The sequence below is a fragment of the Sorex araneus genome, chromosome 4, assembly GCF_027595985.1.
Source record: "Sorex araneus isolate mSorAra2 chromosome 4, mSorAra2.pri, whole genome shotgun sequence".
Classification (NCBI taxonomy): domain Eukaryota; kingdom Metazoa; phylum Chordata; class Mammalia; order Eulipotyphla; family Soricidae; genus Sorex; species Sorex araneus.
The window spans coordinates 52,674,094-52,695,850 of record NC_073305.1 but is presented as its reverse complement, the minus strand read 5'-3'; the positions used below and the strand labels follow the sequence as shown (position 1 = coordinate 52,695,850).

Below are 21,757 nucleotides of genomic sequence, written 5' to 3'. Positions count from 1 at the left end.
ACATTCCTTCCAGTATTCTGACCTTATCATTTGCTTAGCACTTGACCTTTCTTTATTGGTGTTTTGGTTTTGGACCATTCCCTGTGCCCAGGGATCAGGGATGCAGGTGATCTAAAGGCCACATGCAAAGGAAGTGCCCTACCCATTGTACAATCAGTTTAGCCCCATTTTTTATTTTTCATTGAGCCTCAGCTTCCATGTATTCAAATGCAAATTTATATTAGTGACTTTTCAGAGCTTTATTTTGTTTGGTGTTTTTGGCTTTAGGCCCATATGCTGTGGTATTCAGGAAGCTATTCCCAGTTGTTCTGGGTAATCACCAGGAAATTACAGGGATTGAACCTGGGGCCCCAGCATACAAAGTGTGCACTCCAGCTCTTTGACCTATCATCCCTGCTCTTCTATTACGGGGTGTCTCCTTCCTTCCTTCCTTCCTTCCTTCCTTCCTTCCTTCCTTCCTTCCTTCCTTCCTTCCTTCCTTCCTTCCTTCCTTCCTTCCTTCCTTCCTTCCTCCCTCCCTCCCTCCCTCCCTCCCTCCCTCCCTCCCTCCCCCTCTCCACCTAGTGATGCTCAGGGCTTACTTCTGGCTCTGTGCCCAGGGATCACTCCTGCCAGGCTCAGGGGACCATATAGAATGCCAGGGATCAAACTTGTGGCCATCTGTGTGCAAGGTAATCTCCCTATTCATTGTCCAATGATCTGGCCATTGTGATACTGGGGTTCCAAACCAGGGTCATGGTTAATGCAACCACATGCAAGCCAAGTGCTTTACTTTCTATACTATCTCTGTGGCTCATAAGACTCTGAGCCCACCAGGAGTGATCCTGAGCGCAGAGCCAGGAGTAAGCCCTGAGTTCATTTCATTGTATGCATGCTTATCTAATCCAATGTTTATAAATGGGCAATCAGATTTCTATACAAAGCTTGTAAACAGTTTATACATTTATGAACTGATAGATACTTAGCAATAACTTTTCAGTTAATTTCTTAAAACTTTTGGGCTTGGTCTTTTAGAGCATGCATGTACTTAGACACACATGCACATTCACTACAGATGGACATTTATATTTATGTCTTGTTTTCCTCTATAGTGTGTTTGTAGTACAAATATTCCTCATGAGAAAAATCTATTAAATTCCTGAATTCAGTGATTGTTTAGATAGGTTTGGATATTAAGTTATCCAAGTCTGTCTGGTTTATGTGTTTTAGAGAATTAAGTATTGAGAGTCTGAACAGTGAGAAGTTTATCAGAAAATAATATTAACTATTTAATTTCTAGCGGTGAGAATCAGAATAGTAAGGATGCTGGCATTTTTTTCTTCCGTTGAGTAAGTACTGCATTTTTTTGGGCTTCTCAGAATCAAGCAATGGTTTCAGGTCATACGTATACCACAAAAATAAAGTACCTGAATCAGCTTATAGATTTAGGTGTTTTGTATAGCTATCCCTTTTCCTGCCAATATCATTGAGAATTGGGCTGGAGCGATAGCACAGCAGCAGGGCGTTTGCCTTGCATGAGGCTGACCCAGGTTCAAGGCCCCTCTCGGAGAGCCCGGCAAACTACCAAGAATATCTCGCCCGCACAGCAGAACCTGGCAAGCTGCCCGTGACGTATTTGATATGCCAAAAACAGTAACAAGTCTCAAAATGGAGATGTTACTGGTGCCCGCTCGAGCAAATCGATGAGCAATGGGATGACAGTGACAGTGACGGTGACATCATTGAGAATTATTCTAACTGTAGTTACTTTTTTCATAGTTCTTGGGATAATGGGAAGTGCACTGATTACTTTTGAGTTTTTAATCATATTTTTATACACATTAAAACATATCTGTAATCAAAGACAGATCTAATACCTTATGCCTTACAGCTAATACCTTATATCTTATAGTTATACCATATACTTTACAGTACTTTATGGTTATTTAGCACTATATTGACCCTTTTTTGTCTTTAACCTTAGGTCCACACTGTGAGGGAAAGGATGCAAGGGATGAGGAGAAAAGATTTTTCTTTTTCTGGTAAAGGGAAAGAGCCAGATGTTTCTCCCTCTTGAAAAGATTTCCTTGAGAATGTAAATGAATAATAACTTTGGTAGATAAATAATCTCTTCAGAAGCTAGTGAGCCTTCTTGAAACTGCAGAAACATCTTAAGTTCTTGATTTCTTCTTGGAATGTAAAACCTCCAGTCTGCTTGGCACTGTGGAGCTTAATACAGGAGTCGTTTCAGTGCTACTAATCTCTTTGTCTTACCTTCTGTACACTCTTTATTTCATCATGATAAAATAAGGTAATTTTTTTTTGGAATAGGGCACTTAATTTAGTACTTTGCTGCAGATCTCACTTTTTTTTTTTTTGGCTTTTTTTGGGTCACACCTGGCGATGCACAGGGGTTACTCCTGGCTCTGCACTCAGGAATTACCCCTGGCCGTGCTCAGGGGACCATATGGGATGCTGGGATTTGAACCCGGGTCGGCCGTGTGCAAGGCAAACGCCCTACCCGCTGTGCTATCTCTCCAGCCCAGGTCTCACTCTTGAGTTATGTATCACTGTATCACTGTCATCTCGTTGTTCGTTGATTTACTCGAGCAGGTGCCAGTAACGTCTCTATTCCTCCCAGCCCTGAGATTTTAGCAGCCTCTCCTTACTCGTCTTTCCCAATGATTGGAGGCTCTTTCAGGGTCAGGGGAATGAGACCTATCATTACTGTTTTGGCATATCGAATACACCACGGGTAGCTTGCCAGGCTCTGTCCATGCAGACGGGATACGCTAGGTAGCTTACCGAGAGGTAGGTGTGTGTGTATGTGTGTGTGTATATATATATATATATATATGCACACATACATACACACATATATATGTATGTATGTTTATATATATAACTATATTTTATGTTCTGTTGCCTACTAAGTTATGTAAAGAATTAAATATTTTGGGGAGAAATGAAAGCAAGCATTTCTTCTTTTATGTGATGTTTAAGAAGGATCAGCCTTTTGTTCTGTTCACACTGTAAAAAATAACCCACACACACTGGGAGGACAGTCTTGTTTTATTGCCTCTTTCCCTTTAGATGGCTAAATGTACCCAAAAATGTTTTCATAAACACTCAGAATAAAATTTGATCAGATATGTTCATTGCCTGTTAAAGGAGACACATAAAGTTAATAATTGTATACTGTATCTTACAAAAAAATAGATAAATTTTATTTACACATTTTCTGGTATTAAGCTGTCCCTCTTAAAAAAAAAAGTTGTTTTGTCTGATTTTTTTAGGGATTTTATGTATGGTGAGTGAGATTGTACTGCAGTGTGTCATCCCCCTATCACCACCCTCAACACACACACACACCACCACCACCACCACCACCAGCACCACCACCTCCACCCCCACCCCCACCCCCGGCCCCCCCCTTTGGTTTTTGCTTTTTGCACCACACTGCCTTTTTAGGACTGCTCTGGATTTGGTGTTCTGCAGTTGCTCTAATGACTGTGTGGTGCTGATGATCAAACCTGAGCCTCTCATATACAGAGCATGCACTCCAGTTCTTTGAGCCATCTTCCCAGCTTCTGCACTGCACATTTTCTCCTCATATTCTTTTCTAGTTTTTGTAGCAATATCAGACTACCTTCCTGTAATTTAATATTTACTCATTGTTTACAAGAGTTTTATATATGTATGATTTGAAAAATCTATTATTTGAATGCTGTATAGAACATAGTTCCAAACTATCTTTCTTAGCTTATGGATAAATTTTTTTCTTCCAGGGACACATGGTGCAGTGTTGGGGAGGGGAAGCATGTGTCCTGAACTCAGGTTCTTGCACATGCATAGCATGTGCTCTACTGCTTAAGCTATCTCTCTGGCCCTACTTCCTTTGTTCTAGGCATGTGACTCAATCAGTGATAGAACACATGTTTCCAATGTATGAGTCCCTAGGTTGATCCCTGGTATTAAAAAGAAAAAAGGTAAAAGTTTATCTAGTTTCTATTTTGCTGTTTTCTTTTTATTATATTCAAATAGGCCAATTTGAGTATAATATTTTTAGAATTTTTCTGCTTTTTAAGTTACTGAGATAAAATTATTTGTGTAGCCTTTTTTTATAAATTTCTATAAGCATTTTCATGTGATATTTTTATTAATTTTATATATCAGAGGTCTTTGTCTTAACTGTATTTTGGTTTTGACTTTTTGTTTTGGACTGCATTGTGCTTGAGGACCATATGTAGTACCAGGGGTCACACCAGGTTGACCACATGCAAGGCAAGTCCCTACCCACTCCGATATCTCTCTGGTCCATTGACTCTTATTATTGTTTTATACTTCTTTTGGGGAGTTACTTTATTTCAGTTACTTCTGAGTTGTTAGTATGCTTTATTTGCAGTCTACCTTTTGTTTTTGTTTTTTATCTTTGGCTCTACACTCGGGATCATTACTGGTGGGGCCTTGGGAGAAAAATCTGTTGCTGAGAACCCATATCAGCCACCTACAAGGCAAGCACCCTACCCACTATACTCTCGGGCCCCAGTTACATTTTATCTTTTAATTACATACTTGTTCTGATTTTTTTTTTTAATTTGGACATTGTGGTTTACAGTATTATTGTTTCAGGAATGTAGTGTTGCTGTACTACCCTTGCCACGAAGAGCATCTTTCCACCACTGTCTTTAAGTTCCTTTTCACCTTCTAGGTAAGGATGAAAAGGAACCACTCCCCACAACGTCCCCACCACCAATTTTAGGAAGCTCAGTTCTGTAAGCAAACTTTAAGTATGTTATCATTGACCATTGTCTATTCTCATACTGTTTCTTTATACTTTTTATACTTCATGCATTCCTTTAAACTTTACAAATGAATAAGACCATTCAGGATTTGCCCTCCCTTTGTCACTTTGTGGTCAGGATGATACTGTTGAGCCTCATTCAAGTTGCTGAAGCTGCAGGAATTCATCTCTTCTTATAGGTTAGAATTTCTTCATTTGTTTATATATACCACATCTTCTTTATCCACTCATCTGTTCTAGGACACTTGGATTGTTTCCATATCATGACTTTCATGTGGTACAATAAACATGAGTTTAAGTACCTTCCCCTCTCCATGCCCCTCACCCCCCACCCCTATTTTTGGGTCACATCTGGCGATGCACAGGAGTTACTCCTGGCTCTGCACTCAGAAATTACTCCTGGCCGTGCTGAAGGGACCATATAGGATGCTGGGAATCGAACCTGGGTTAGCTGCATACAAGGCAAATGCCTTACCTGCTGTGCTGTATAGCTCCAGCCCCCTTAAGTACCTCTTTTAATTAATGTTTTTGCTTTTGAGGTAGATACCAACAAGTAGAATTGCTAGATCATTAGGAACCTCTGTTCATAAATTTTTGAGAATTCTCTATAGTTTCCAGTGGAGTCTGAAACAGACAGCATTCCCACCAATTGTAGATGAGGATTTCTTTTTCTCCACATCTCTGCCAGCACTGTATTTTCCCCATTGTTTATCTCCAGTATTTAATATGCAGAATCCTTTTGATTTGCATTTCCCTGATGATTAGTGATAAAGAATACTTTTTCATGTATTTATTGGCCATCTGTTTGTCTTTGAGGAAGTATGCAGTCCATTTCTCTCCCCACATTTTGATAAGGTGATTTCAAGTTTTTGTTTGGGGGAGCAGCATACTCAGCAATGCTCAGGATTACTTTTATCTTGGCTCTGAGTTCAGGAATCACTCCTGATGTGGCTTGGGAAACCATATGGGATGCCAGGGATCAAGTCCGGTCAGCACCAGGCCCTTTTTTATTAAGTAGTTTTTTTTTCCCTTTTTGGTAAGTTTTGTGAGTGCATTATAAACCTTTGATATTAGCCTTTTGTCAGTTGTGTGGTAAGTAAATACTTTTTCCTTCTCAAAAGATTATCTTTTTATTATAGTCATTGTTTCTCAATGTTATTATTTACTTATTTTTGTTTGGGGGCCACACCCAGAGGTGCTCAGAGGTTACTTTTGGCCCTGCATTCAGGAATCACTCCTGGGGGGTTTGAGGGACCATATTGGACACTGGGGCTCAAACCTTGGTTGGCCCGTGCTCTTCCTTCTGTATTATCTCTCCAATCCCAGTGTTGTCACTTTTCAGTTTGATGTAGAACACTTCCTTGCTTTTACTCCTCTGTTTTTTTTGGCCAGTAACATTGAATCCTTGAGGGTATTTCTGAAGTCAGTGTTCTGGAGAATTTTGCCTATGTTTTCTTTGATATATTTGGGTTTATTATCAAGTGGGGGATTTTGGTGTTTTTTTTTAACGGGGGGTTTATTGTCTTGCCTGGCAGTGCACAAGGCTTTTGCCTCTGGTTCTGTGCTCAAGCATCACTCCTAGTAGTTCTTGGCAGACTATATGTGGTGTTGGGGTTCAAACTCAGATTAGCCATGCGCAAATCAAAGTGTCCTATGTATTGTACTATCTTTGGCCTCCAATTTTTGGGGTAGAAAGGTAAGGGAGGTGAATACCCAACAGTGCTCAGAAGCCATGCCTGGCTTTGTGTTTAGAGGCCCTCTTCTGCCTGGATTTCAACCAGGATCATCACATCTGCATGTTAGGCATGCTCTTTAGCCTTTGTGCTATTTCTCTGACCTTTGAGAGCAAGATTTTAATCAAAAAGTTAATTTAAAAGTTAACTTTTGTAATGTGAGGCAGGGATCTAGATTTATATTTTTACATGTGGCTAGCCAGTTTTTCCAGCACCATTTGAAAAAAGAAACTTTGCTTATCTACTTCATATGCACCTAGCTCCTTTGTTGAAGATTAGGTGTCCATAGATCTAGGATTTATCTCTGTAATAGACAGAACTTTCAGTTCTGTTCCATTAATCTGAGCCTTCCTTTCATTCCAGTATCACACAGTTTTGATTATCATGGTTTTCTAGTATAATTTAAAATCAGAGAAGCCTCCCGTCATTTTCCCTCAGGATTGCTTTGACTATTATACATTTTTTTGTAGTTGGCTTATATCTGGTCCTTAGTGCTTACTCCTGGTGGTGCTGAGTATCATGCTGGGCTGCATGCAAGGCATATGCTCTGTCCACTGTACAGTCTAGCCCTAGTCCACATGCATTTTAGCAATATTGTACCACTTAAAGATTGGTGGGCATTATGTTAAATGTATAGTGCTTTGGGTTCAGTTTTTGTTGGATTTAGTTTTGGGGCCAGACCTGGCAATGCTAAGGGTTTACACCTGGGTCTGTGCTCAGGGATCACCCCTTACATTCCTCAGGGGACCATATGTGGTAAAGAGGACTGTACCTAGGTCAGCTACGTGCAACGCAAACACCTTCAACACTGACGTATGTCTCCAGTGAAGAATAGGTATTTTTGATGATGCTAATTCTCATTTTGATGATGCTAATCATGGCTACGATACTTGTTCAGGTAGGTTTGCTAAGATTTTGTTGAGGATCATTGCATTTATATTCAACAGGGAATATGTTTCACTTTTATTATCAATTCAAGTATTTTGGTATCCATTATGATTACTACTTAGACACATAGTATAGAAGTATTTTTGTTTCTTTGGGGGGCCTTCCTTAGCAGTGCTTGGGAAACCTGGGGGTCCCTCCCAGCAATTCTAAATTTTCTGGCAGTTTGGCAGTAATTCAGTGCTAACTTCCAAGGACACCGGACTGCTTGGTCCCTATGCTGAGAGGGATTACCCAGGCCACCCGGGCAGTGTTCAGACTGCCAGGGCTGTACTGCTAATGCTCAGGGACCCATGGGCTGCTGGCTAGTCTGCCTCATGCTAGTATGCACCTTAATACTCTGTACTGTCTCTCTAGCCCATAGTGGTAAGGTATGGTTTTTAATTTCCAACTCTGAATATGTTTTGCTGGGGAGTAGGAGAGATGGGACAGAGCACTACATACTCAGTAGTGCTCAGAGATCACTCCTGGCATTGTTTGGTTGACCATATGGTGCCGGGAATTGAACTGGGGTCATCTGCCTGCAAGGCAAGTACCTTAATCCTATACTTTCTCTCCAGTCCTATGTGAAATTTCTTTTTCTGTTTGTTTTTATTTTGTTTTGGGACCACACCTTTATCAGTACTCAGGGTGCTTGGGATGCTATATATGGTGCTGGGGAATCAAAAACCTGGGTCAGCTGCATGCAAGGCAAGCACCCTATCTGCTGTACTATCTAGCTTTGAAATTACGTTTGTTTATTTCTAAAACTGTATTCCTTTGTAAAGAAATCTTTTTCAGAACAGGTAGTGAACTTCTAAAATTTGTTGAGAATTGATTTAAATTCTGGGTTTTGGTCCTCTGGGGAAAATATATATTATTTATTGGATCTTGGGTATACAATTCTGGTTTGCCAGCTGTTTTAGGAATTTCAGTATACTACTATATTGTGTGGCTTCTATTTTTATGAAGATTTTGATAGATTTCTATTTATCTACCTTGATATTTATTCTCTTTTCATATTTGAGGATTTAGGAGCCAGAGCAAGGTATAGTGGGTAGGGCACTTGCTCTGTATGCAGCCAACCCGGATTCAATCTCTGGTACCCCATAGGGTTCCCCAAGCCCACCTGGAGTGATCTGGGAGTCAGGAGTAAGTCCTGATTTGAGAACCAGGAGTAAGCCCTGAATACTACCAGGTGTGGCCCCCAAACAAACAACAAAATCACGTTTGTGAGTTTTGGGATGTTGTTATTCATCTCTAATTATACTTCTGATTTCTTCTTTTTTTTCCCTTTCTTCCCTGTCCTTTGTAGTTTTGACACTCAGAGTCATATTCATGCTTAGTTGAGGTACTTTGCATATTTAGATTTGGTACTTACTTGCTGGGAGTGGCAACATTTTAGTGCTCATTCATGTGCTTGCTAGGATTCACACTCCTGGCCACAGAGCCTGCAAAATGTCAGTTGCAGTGTCTAAATACGAATACACTTAGCTAAGGTGCTCTAGAGATTCTACATTATGCTGTGTTCTGGGGATCACAGTCAGAAGAGCCACGGGGACCATGCCTGATGCATGCTGGTTGCACAAAAGACTCTCACTTCGAGCTTCACACTTGCAAGGCAGGAACGTTTGCTGCTGAGGCAATCTGTTCTCATTATCCTTATATTGTCTATGACTTTGAAGTTTCATGACATTTTTAAACATGTTCTCTGTTATTCTCACTTTTATTTTTCATCTTCTTGTTTCTCTATGTTACATTCTGAATAATTTATCACAGGTTTCTTCAGCTTACAAATTCTATTTTTGCTGTTTCTGATTCACAAATTAGCCCAAATATTGAACTTCTAACTTCAAATAAAACTTTTTTTTTTTGCAGGGCTGTAGAAGGCTCACAACCAGTTCTAAGGGAATCTAGGAAACACTCCCAGCAATACTTTGCCAAGCAGGCTAGATAGTTGAAATAAATCTGTTCCTTACTTGAAAATTAAGTAATTTATATTTGACTGGAGTCTTGTTAATTAATGTTATAATTTATAGAACATGCTGCATTTTTGCTTTATGCTGAGAAATAATAAAGCATATTCAACTTCTCTTCAAAAATTGCAGGTTCTTGTTAAACCTTTGGAAGACCGAGGATATCTTTTTCTTCTCTCTTCATGCCAGATGGTATCTCCATATGGTAGGTAATAATACTTTTCTAATCAGATTTTTTTTTTCAAGTTTTTAGTTAAAACTTACTCATGAATTTGGCTTCTGTTTTTCTAGACCATCAAACTGTCAAGTCTCGAGCACTGCATGCTTTGTTTCTGTTTCAAGAACCCAGAAGCATAATTACTTGTAAGTTCTTTGGATACTAAGTCTAGTTACTTTTAGGTACCTATATCATTAAAATTTTCTAACAGTAAACATTTTATCTTTTTTACATCATATCTTGAGAAATAACTAGCTGCATTGAGCAAATTGAAATGTAATTTACATGATTTATTTTTGGAAAAGTGTCCCAAGAATTGTTTAGATTTGCCTCTGGGCCCTTCCTTGCTACCAGTTCAGAGTGAGTACCTGAAGATCAGTGCTTCTCAGGTCTTAGGGTATCAGGGATCACCCATGCTACCACTGACCACCCTGGGGCCTTGTAATGCTTGTGGGACCTACCAGGCATGCACTTTAATATCTGTACTACCTCTCCAGCCTGCATGATTTTTAAAATTTAAAACATTTCGGGGAGGGGGTTATGGGGAAGGTTTGGGACATACCACATGGTGCTTGGTGTCTACTTCCTGATCTCTGCTGATGGACCATATGGTACAAGAATCAAGCTGGGGCTGGCCACATGCACCTTAACTCCATATTAATTCTTTGGTCCCCATTGACTTTTTAAATGTTTTTTGGTTTGGGGGCCATACCACTGTGGTCAGGGTGTACACAAGGCTCTGTGCTCAGGGATCATTCCTGGTAATGGTCAGAGGAGGGCAACATTTGTGGTGCCAGAGATCTAACCTTGGTCTGCATGCAAGGCAAGTGCCTTACTCGATGTTGTATTTCTCCACCTTCCTCCTGCCATGATTATTTTTTAACTGTGAAAAGTTCTCTTGGTTTTGCCAGTACTTTCACTAAAAAAATTTATTAAAGTTGGTGTACTTTGGTTTTTCAGGGGTATTTTAGTTGTGTTTGTTTTGGTTTTGGTCCATACCTGGTGGTGTTCAGAAACTACTCCTGGTTCTATTCTCAGAATTGACCCCTGGTGGTGTTTAGGGAATCATAATGTGGTGCTGGGGACCAAACCCGGGGATAAGCCACTTATAAGGAAAGCAACTTAACCCCCTGTACTATCTCTCTGATCCAGTTTTTCAGGGTTTCATGTCGTTATAAAATAATTTACATTATTTTTACATTCTTTTTTTTTTCTTTCTTTCTTTTTGTTTTTGTTTGTTTTTGTTTTGGGGCTACACCTGGTGGTGCTCAGGGGATACTCCTGGCTCTGCGCTCAGGAATTACTCCTGGCAGGCTCGGAGGACCATGTGGGATGCTGGGGATCGAATCCGGGTTGGCCACATGCAAGGCAAGCACCCTACCCTTTGTACTATTGCTCTGGCTCTTACATTCTAAATTTTGTGTGTCAAATTTTAGCAGTTATAAATGCATGTGCTTTTATGGTAGTTTAGGTGTGTTAAATGTGAGGCTGTTAATAATAAGACATTTTCAAACTGGGAAATAATAAATTTCAAATTAGGAAATGTTTTATTAACCATTCTAAGAAATAACTTTACATCAAGTTAATGTTCCCATTATGGGTTTCATTATTAAATTAATAACAAGAGATCCAGAATCAGGGAGGTAGCTCAGTGTTTGTGTACATGCTTTGATTCTGTAGGACCCCACCTTCAATTATTCAATACCTGCTACCACTCTCCATCCCCCCAAAAATATTCTCAGTTGTTGCCACTCAGTGCCTGCCTATATATACAGTAATAAGACAGAGTTCAAATGAAGTTAAAAGTTTTGGGGGAGCCCAAAGTGATAGTACAACTGATAGAGTACTTTCTGGGTCAGTTGTATGCAAGGCTAGCATCTTACCTGTTGCACTATCCTTCCAGCCTTTATGTTTCTGTCTTTATAAGAATCCTCTTCATATATTTTTATTTTACAAGCTTGTATTAGGATACAATTTAGTGTGGCTCACCATTACTGTATAACAATGTATAATAATATGTAAACCATATTAGTGTCTTAATTGCTAACATGTTTTACTTTCTTGTTTATAGCACCAAAAGGTTCAACCAGTGCACCACCACAGGAAAAACACGAGAGCATGCAAGATATATTAAAAATTACACAGTTTTTACAGTTTGCTTTGATTCAGTGTCGAAAGGAATTTAAAAATATAAATACCATAAATTTTCATTCTGTTGTTGAAAAGTATGTAAGTGAATTTTTTAAGCGAGGTTTTGGCTCAGGTAAACGAGAATTCATTATGTTTCCATATGATTCACGTTTAGATGATAAAAAATTCTTACACTCAGCTCCAAAAAATAAATCTCATTTAGATAATTGTTTGCACACCTATATTTTCCAACCTGAAATGTATCAGTTATCTATATGTAAGTTAAAAGAACTATTTGAAGAAAATAGAAAACTTGAAGAGTTCAGTCCACTTTCAGATTATGAAGGCCATGAAGAAGAAATTAATGGTTCAAAATTTGGAAAACGAAACAACTCAAGGGGTAAAACTATTATACCTGGAAAACAGAAATCATCTCATTCTTTAGATTATGATAAAGATAGAGTCAAAGAATTGATTAATTTGATTCAGTGTAGGAAAAAAAATGTGGGTGGGGACTCAGACACAGAAGATACTAGAAGCAAAACTGTCTTGAAGAGGAAGTTTGAGGATCTACCAGAGAATATGAGAAAACTCGCAAAAACCAGTAATTTATCTGAGAACTGCCATTCATATGAAGGTAAAATAGTAGTCTGTTCATGTGTAGTATTAAAATAATAAACAAAAATAGAGCAAATTAGTTCTATCCTTTTCCTAGTACAAGGGTCTAAAATTTATAGCCTCTGAACGAATCCATCCTGTACCCTGATTTTGTAAAGTAAATTTTATTGGACTGCAGTGATGCCCTTTTCTCTTTGTGCCTCAGGTACAGAGTTGGAATAGATTATATGATCCAGAAAGGTATAAATGTATTTGATTCTTTTTGGAAAATACTTGCCAGCTATATGCAATGTGTAAACATAATTTTTTGAAATTATGTAGCTTAGACCAGTATGAGAGTAAAGTATGTATGCTCAGTTTAGTAATCAGAACTCCTTTTATATTTCTTTAATTTATAATTAGAAATGTAAAATATAATATTGGCTTTGTGCAAGAGAGTACTTATTGAAAGGAATGTCTGAACATTGAAATTTCTTTTTTGGTTTTTGGGCCATAGGCAGATGGACTTAAGCATTGTTTGGGAGATGTTCCTGGTAGTGTTCCCGGAACCATGTGGTGATAGGGATCAAATCCGAACCTTCATGCAAAAAATGTGCCTGAACTCTTTGTCCTATCTTCCTAGCCCTTGAGCTTTAAAGTTTCTTAGATGCACATTGTACTATACTTACACACACACACACACACACACTATTTTAGGAGTTCAGTAATATTTGCTGTTTGTTTTTAGTTTTGGGCCTTGTCTGGCTCTGTTCTCAGGGATCACTCCTAGTTGGCTCAGGGGTCATGTGCAGTGCCAAAGGTCATGCTCTGGGTAGGGCACCACAGTGAGTAAGCAAGTACCCCTTACTCACTGTATTATCTCTGGTCCCTGTTTACCCCTTTTAAAAAATTGTGTTTGGCTTTGTTTTAGTTGAACAGTAGAAGTAAGAGGCCCTTAGATTTTCAAGTAATTTAAAACATTTTATCTAGTATTTATAATGCTGTTTCATAGCACAAATTGTATTCTTTTGGATTCAGGAATCTTTGCTACAACAATCTAGATTTTGTGCTATATTTTTATTTATAGTAGATGTAAGTTTTCCATTCCTGATTCTTACTAAGGAATTTTACTTAGTAAGTAAAAAAAATTTTTTTTTTGGTTTTTAAGAACAGTGTGGCAGAGTTTATACTATAGTAGGCAGATCAGTTCCCTTATTACACTTCCATTAGTAATGTATGTTTGTGTCTTCAGTCATGTTTTTTTTTTTTGTAGTGCCAGGGATTGAACCCGGGACCTTACTCATACAAAGTATATCCTCTATCACCGAGCCACATCTCTGACCTTCCTCGGTCACTTTTCACTTCTTCCTTACTTCCTATATTATTCACCATGTTGTTATTTGTTAATTCAGATGAAGTTTAAAATTTCATTTTGTGCATTTATTTTGACAGCCTCACTAGTATATGACTTTTCAAGGAAATTTTAATTACAGTCTTATAGTATGAAACTATTGATCTATGTCTACATATGTACTTATTTGTAGACACAGAGCTACAAAGAGATACAACAGCACTGAGTATAAAACAAGCACTAAATGTGTGTCATCCTTAGTTACAAAGGAGAAAACCACTTCAGATAAGTTATATGAAGTTTGTTTAATAATCTTTAAACTCAGATCTGACTCCAAACAATTTTTATAGTTCTAAAACTACTATGTTTCCTAACATTGTGCACATAGAGGACAAAGCACTTAATTTTTTGTATCAGTTTTAGTGGTTAATTGATTTTGGATATAGTTTTTAGTGAAAATGAGACTTATTAACATTTAAATGATGGGAAAGCCAATATTATAATAAACCAGAGGAGAAATTGGGGCAGGATAAAAGGCATGGAAAGTTTAAACTTGGCCAAGGTCAAGGATATGGCTCAGCACACATACCTTGTATGTATGAGACCCTGGGTTCATTCACAGATCCCTGATTTGTATAAAGTTGTGTGTTTGCTTTCATTGAGGTAACACTGTAATTTTCAGATGCACAGCTATAGGTTAGCAGTACTGTGTGCTACACAGTGTTGATGAGTTTTGGTAAAAAGAGAAACTACAATATATAGAATTTTGGGTCAGAGAGACAGTACAGTACAGTGGGGAGAGCATTTGCCAAAAACTGACAAAAAGAATGAGTATTTCATTACTCTCAAAAGTTGCCTTGTGCTCCTCTGTAGTTAATTTCACCACCCACCCTACTAATGATCTGCTTTTTGTCTACAGATTAGTTTTTCCTATTTCATATATCATATGATTAAAATCATGTCATATGGTTTCTGTTGCTTTGATTTTTTTTCCTTTCTTCTATAGTACAGTTTGTCCTACTTAAAACTGTTTACATCTGCCTAGGCTTTACAACTTCCTTCTCTTAAGTATATGAATCTAATTATCTGCTTTTGCCTGATTTTTCTGATATGAGCTGTACAAATTACCCAGATTTGCCTAGTTTATAGCCATGTTTATAGCCACGTATTTTCTTTCATAGTGCATTTTGTTCTTTATTATTCTATTATTATTATTATTATTATTATTATTATTATTGAGGTACAGTTACAGACTTAAAAACTTCCATGCATGCGTTTCAGTCATATGATGGTCAAGTATCCATCCCTCCAGCAGTGCCCATTTTCCACCACCAGTGGTACCAGCATCCCTCCCACCATCCCCACCTGTTCCCCCTCCCCCCACCCCACCTCAGTGACAGGACATTCCCTTTTGCTCTCTCTCTCCTTTTGGGTGCTGTGGTTTACAATAAAGGTATTAAGTAACCATCATGTTTAGTCTATAGTCTGCTTTCAGGGTGCGTCTCCCATCCCAAGCGGATCCTCCTAGCACCATTTACTTGGTGATCCCTTCTCTAACTGAACTGCCTTTTCCCCCAGTATGTGAGGCCAACTTCTAAGCTGTGGAGTAATCCTCCCTGTACTTACCTTTAATAATCTTGGGTGTTTGTCTCCATTCTGTTATTTTATATTCCACAAATGAGTGCAATTTTTCTATGTTGGTTCCTCTTTCTGATTCATTTAACATGATACTTTCCATGTTGATCCATCTATATGCAAATTTCATGACCTCATCTTTTCTAACAGCTGCATAGTATTCCATTGTGTAGATGTACCAGAATTTCTTTAGCCAGTCATCTGTTCTCAGGCACTCAGGTTTTTTCCAGACTCTGGCTATTCTAAACAGTGCTGCAATGAACATACAAATGCAGATGTCATTTCTACTATACTTTTTTGCATCTTCGGGATATATTCCCAGAAGTGGTATTGCTGGGTCAAATTCGAGCTCACTTTCTAATCATTTGAGAATCGTCCATACTGTTTTCCAAAATGGGTGAATCAGTTGGCATTCCCACCAGCAATAAAGAAGAGTCCCTTTCTCCCCACATCCACTCCAACACCGGTTGTTTCTGTTGTTTTGATTGTGGGCCAGTCTCTGTGATATGAGGTGATACCTCATTGTTGTTTTGATCTGCATCTCTCTGATGATTAGTCATGAAGAGCTTTTTTTCATGTGCCTTTTGGCTATTTGGATTCTTCTTTGAGAAAGTTTCTGTTCATTCCATCGCCCTATTTTCTTTTTTTTTAAATTTATTTATTTTTAATTAGAGAATCACCGTGAGGGTACAGTTACAGATTTATACACTTTTGTGCTTATACTTCCGTCATACAAAGTTCGGGAACCCATCCCTTCACCAGTGCCCATTCTCCACCACCCGTAAACCCAGCGTCCCTCCCACCCTCCCCAATCCCATCTCCCCCTCCACCCCAGCCTGCCACTGTGGCAGGGCATTCCCTTCTGTTCTCTCTCTCTATTTAGCTTCTACGGCCCGCAATAAAGGTGTTGAGTGGCCTCTGTGCTCAGTCTCTAGCCCTCATTCAGCCCGCAACTCCCTTCCCCCACATGGCCTTCGACTACAATATAGTTGGTGATCGCTTCTCTGAGTTGCCCTTTCCTCAGAACGTGAGGCCAGCCTCGAAGCCATGGAGTCAACCTCCTGGTACTTATTTCTACAGTTCTTGGGTGTTAGTCTCCCACTCTGTTATTCTATATACCATAGATGAGTGCAATCTTTCTATGTCTGTCTCTCTCTTTCTGACTCATTTCACTCAGCATGAAACTTTTCATGCCCATCCACTTAACTACAAAATTCTTGACCTCCTTTTTTCTAACAGCTGCATAGTATTCCATTGTATAGATGTACCAAAGTTTCCTCAACCAGTCATCCGTTCTGGGGCATTCGGGTTTTTTCCAGATTCTGGCTATTGTAAACAGTGCTGCGATGAACATACATGTGCAGATGTCGTTTCGATTGTACTTTTTTGCCTCTCTGGGATATATTCTCAGCAGTGGTATTGCTGGGTCAAATGGGAATTCAATATCTAATTTTTTGAGAATCGTCCAAATTGTTTTCCAGAAGGGCTGAACCAGTCGGCATTCCCACCAGCAGTGAAGAAGCGTCCCTTTCTCCCTACATCCTCTCCAGCAGCGGTTGCTTTTGTTCTTTTGGATGTGTGCTAGTCTCTGTGGTGTGAGGTGGTATCTCATGGTTGTTTTGATCTGCATCTCTCTGATGATTAGTGATGTAGAGCACTTTTTCATGTGCCTTTTGGCCATTCGTATTTCTTCCTTGGTAAAGTTTCTGTTCATTTCTTTGCCCCATTTTTTGATGGGGTTGGATGTTTTCTTCTTGTAGAGTTCAACCAGTGCTTTATATACCATTGATATCAACCCCTTATCTGATGGGTATTGTGTAAATATCCTTTCCCATTCTGTGGGTAGTCTTTGTATTCTGGTCACTGTATCTTTTGCGGTGCCGAAGCTTTTTAGTTTAATGTAGTCCCATTTGTTGATCTCTGTTTTTACTAGATTGCTTAGTTCCGTGTCACCTTTGAAGATACCTTTATCTTCAATATCGTGGAGGGTTTCGCCGACCTTGTCTTCAATGTACCTTATGGTTTGTGGTCTAATGTTGAGGTCTTTAATCCATTTTGATCTGACTTTTGTGCATGGTGTCAGGTCAAGGTCTAAGCCCATTTTTTTGCACGTGGTTGTCCAGTTGTGCCAGCACCATTTGTTAAAGAGGCTTTCCTTGCTCCATTTCACATCTCTTGCTCCCATATCAAAGATTAGATGATCATACATTTGGGGTTGTGTGTAGGGATATTCCACCCTGTTCCATTGGTCTGCAGCTCTGCCTTTGTTCCAGTACCATGCTGTTTTAATTGTTACTGCTTTGTAGTAAAGTTTGAGGTTGGGGAGGGTGATGCCTCCCATCGTCTTTTTCCCAAGAATTGTTTTAGCTATCCTTGGACGTTTGTTGTTCCATATGAATTTTAGGATTGCTTGATCCATTTCTTTGAAGAATGTCATGGGTATACTTATAGGGATCGCGTTGAATCTGTATAATGCTTTAGGGAGTATTGCCATTTTGACAACATTGATTCTCCCTATCCACGAGCAGGGTATATGTCCATTTCCTCATGTCCTCTTTGATTTCATGGAGTAGCGTTTTGTAGTTTTCTTTGTAAAGGTCTTTTACTTCCTTGGTTAAGCTGATTCTGAGGTACTTGATTTTCTGGGGCACGATTGTGAATGGGATTGCTTTTTTCATGTCCCTTTCCTCTGCCTCATTGTTTGCATATATGAAGGCCATGGATTTTTGGGTATTGATTTTGTAGCCTGCAACTTTACTGTATAAGTCTATTGTTTCTAAGAGTTTCTTAGTAGAGGCTTTAGGCTTCTCTAGATATAGTATCATGTCGTCTGCAAATAGTGAGAGTTTGATTTCTTCCTTTCCTATCTGGATGCCCTTAATCTCTTTTTCTTGTCTAATAGCTATCGCAAGTACTTCCAGTACTATATTGAAGAGGAGTGGTGAGAGTGGGCATCCTTGTCTTGTGCCTGATCTCAGAGGAAACACCCTTAGTTTTTCCCCGTTGAGGATAATGCTTGCCGTAGGCTTGTGATAGATGGCTTCGACTATCTTGAGGAAAGTTCCTCCAAACCCCATTTTGGCGAGGGTTTTCATCATGAAAGGATGTTGGATCTTGTCAAATGCTTTCTCTGCATCTATTGATATGATCATATGGTTTTTATCTTTACTTTTGTTGATATGGTGGTTTATGTTGATTGATTTCCGAATGTTAAACCACCCTTGCATCCCTGGGATGAATCCCACTTGGTCGTGATGTATGATCTTTTTGATGAGTTGTTGAATCCTATTTGCTAGTATTTTGTTGAGGATTTTCGCATCAGTGTTCATCAGGGAAATTGGTCTGTAATTTTCTTTCTTAGTGGTGTCTTTGTTTGCTTTTGGTATTAGGGAGATATGTGCTTCATAGAAACTGTTTGGGAGAGTTCCTGTTTTTTCAATTTCCTGGAAAAGTTTGAGGAAAACAGGCAATAGGTCTTCTTTAAATGTTTGGAAGAATTCGCCAGTGAAACCATCTGGGCCTGGGCTTTTGTTTTTGGGGAGGTTTTTGATTACAGTTTCAATCTCCTTAACATTGATGGGTCTATTCAGGTATTCCAGGTCTTCTTTCTTCAGTCTTGGGAGATTGTAGGAATCAAGGAATCCATCCATTTCTTTTAGGTTCTCCTTTTTTGTGGCGTAAAGACCTTCAAAGTAGTCTCTAATGATCTTTTGAATCTCACTGGTTTCTGTTATGATGTCCCCCTTTTCATTTCTGATTCGATTTATTAGAGTTTTCTCTCTTTCTTTGTCAGTCTTGCTAGCGGTTTATCAATCTTATTTATTTTCTCAAAGAACCAACTCTTTGTTTCATTGATCTTTCGGATTGTTTTTTTGGTTTCGATGTCATTAATTTCTGCTCTAATTTTTATTATTTCTTTTCTTCGGTCTGGTTTGGGTTCCTTTTTCTGGTCCTTTTCTAAGGTCTTGAGTCGTGAAGTCAAGCTATCTATGTGGGTCCTTTCTTCCTTCCTGAGGAATGCTTGGAGAGCTATAAATTTTCCCCTTAACACGGCTTTAGCTGCGTCCCATAGGTTTTGGTAGCTCGTGTCTTCATTCTCATTTGTTTCTAAGTATCTTTTGATTTCTTCCTTGAGTTCCTTCCTGACCCACTCATTGTTCAACATTGAATTGTTTAATTTCCAGGTGTTTGATTTGATTTTCCGTATTTTGAGTGGTTAGCTTCTATCTTCAGCGCATCGTGGTCTGAAAAGATGGTTGATACAATTTCTATTTTTCCGATTCTATTCAGGTATGTTCTGGGGCCCAGTACATGGTCTATTTTAGAAAATGTTCCGTGTGCACTGGAAAAGAATGTGTATTCTTTCTTTTTGGGGTGTAAGGCCCTGTATAGGTCTATTAGGCCTCTCTCTTCAATTTCTTCTTTCAGAGTCAGTGTTTCCTTGTTGAGTTTTGTTCTTGTGGATCTATCTAGAGGCGATAAGGCCGTATTGAAATCTCCGACTACAATTGTGCTGTTAGCGATGTCCTCTTTGAAGTCTGTTAGGAGTTGTTTTAAATATTTAACCAGTCGTTCGTTAGGAGCGTATACGTTTAAGAGTGTGATTTCTTCCTGTTGTACATATCCCTTGATAAACAAAATGACCTTTGCTGTCCCTTTTGATCTTTTTCATCCTGAAATCTATGTTGTCGGATATCAGGATGGCCACTCCAGCTTTTTTAAGGGGTTGTTTGCTTGCAGGATTGTTTTCCATCCTTTGACTTTGAGTCTATGTTTACTCTGTTTGTTCAGGTGTGTTTCTTGCAGGCAACAGAATGTTGGGTTTAATTTCTGGATCCATTTAGCCACTCTGTGTCTCTTGATAGGTGCATTTAGGCCATTGACATTGAGAGAGATTATTGTGATGTGGTTTTGTGTCATCTTTCTGTGGGATTTGTTGTTCTTATGGGGCTCCTCCTTGTCTTACAGTAGCCCCTTTAGACCTTCTTTCAAGATTGGTTTTGAGTCTATGAAGTTCCTGAGCTGTTGCTTATCCGAGAAATAGTGTATGGTTCCTTCGAGTTTGAGTGAGAGTTAGGCGGATAAAGTATTCTTGGTGAGGCATTCATTTCGTTGAGTTTTTTCACTATGTCCCACCATTGTCTTTGGGCTTGGAGGGTTTCTTCTGACAGGTCTGCTGTAAATCTGAGGGGTGCTCCTTTGTATGTGATTTCCTTCCTTGACCTTGCTGCTTGCAGAATTGTGTCTCTATCCATGGTATCCGTCATTCTGACTATGATATGCCTTGGGGTCTTTTTATTCGGGTCTCTTTTTGCTGGTACTCTTCGGACTCCTTGTATCTGGATGCCTGCCTTCTCCAGCTCTGGGAATTTCTTAGCAATGATATCTTTGACTGTGTTTTTTTCATTGGGGTTGCTTCCCTGCGGTTCTGGTACTCCAATGATTCTTATGTTGTTCCTCTTGAAGTCATCCCCCAGGGCTCTGATTCGCTCTCTAGCCATGATTTGTTGTTGTCTATAAGCTTTCTGCAGCTCATCTTCCAGATCACTGATTCTGTCTTTGGCTGTAGTCATTCTACTGTTGAGGGCATCTAGTGAGATTTTTATTTCATCTACCGATTCCTTTATTTGTGAGACTTCCGTTCGAAGGTTTGAAATTTCTGCTCTCATTTCTTCCTGGATTTTCTTGGTAGACCGTTCCAGCGCTTCATTCATCTCCTCCCTTAATTTATTGGATGTCTGTTCCATATTTGCTTGGAGTAGGTCGACTCTCCTCCAGATTTCCTCTCTGAATTGTTTATCTGAGAGGTCGTAGATGTGAGAAGCCCCTGTTGAGGTTTCTGGAATCTTTTCTTCCCCCTCTCTTCGCGGAGGGGATTTTCGCTGCTTCTTCATATTGTCACGGAAGTATAGAGTTGGAACCTTGTAGTTATTTATTCCTCTTCCTTTTTGTGGGAAGAAGGGGCTCCGATTGTGCTAAGCTTCCCTTATTCACTGATAGCTTTTATAGTGTCAGCCTAAGCTAATGGCTATTTTGCGTAAGTGTTTGAGATCGCAAAAGTGAATTTTCAAAGAAATACACAGTACCGATTAAGCTGAGGTAGCAAAGAATAACTGCGGCCGCTAAGGCGGCCGCCGCTCCGAAAGTAGGCCACGCCCACTTTGAGACCCCACCCACTAAGACACAGGCTATGCCCCCAGTGTCTTCCTGTTGATGGGGGGGACAGGAGGGCGTGGCCGAGCATCGCCCTATTTTCTGATGGGTTGCATTTTGTTCTTAAAGTTTAGTATATAGTTCTTTTGGTTGATTTTATGTCTCTAATGTCCTAGGTTTGCTATGATTTTAAGTAATCTAGTCACAAAGATAAAGTTTGTGAAATTTCAGAATTTCACCAAAGCTTTAACAAAATGT

The 21,757-nt window shown here is 39.3% G+C and overlaps 1 protein-coding gene across 7 annotated transcripts in view; it reads left to right on the top strand.

Annotated features, from left to right (window-relative positions):
- Positions 1–21,757, top strand: part of TASOR (transcription activation suppressor) — a 67,777-nt gene that overhangs the window by 26,570 nt on the left and 19,450 nt on the right. For 4 of the 7 annotated variants that reach the window (XM_055134521.1, XM_055134519.1, XM_055134524.1 and 1 more), the window contains exons 12-14: positions 9,549–9,621; positions 9,708–9,779; positions 11,705–12,400. In XM_055134521.1, coding sequence (XP_054990496.1) covers positions 9,549–9,621; positions 9,708–9,779; positions 11,705–12,400 — 841 coding nt within the window. Of the gene's footprint in view, positions 1–9,548; positions 9,622–9,707; positions 9,780–10,905; positions 11,002–11,704; positions 12,401–21,757 lie in introns of all 7 variants that reach the window. The other 3 variants (XM_055134520.1, XM_055134518.1, XM_055134522.1) reach the window with 1 other exon arrangement.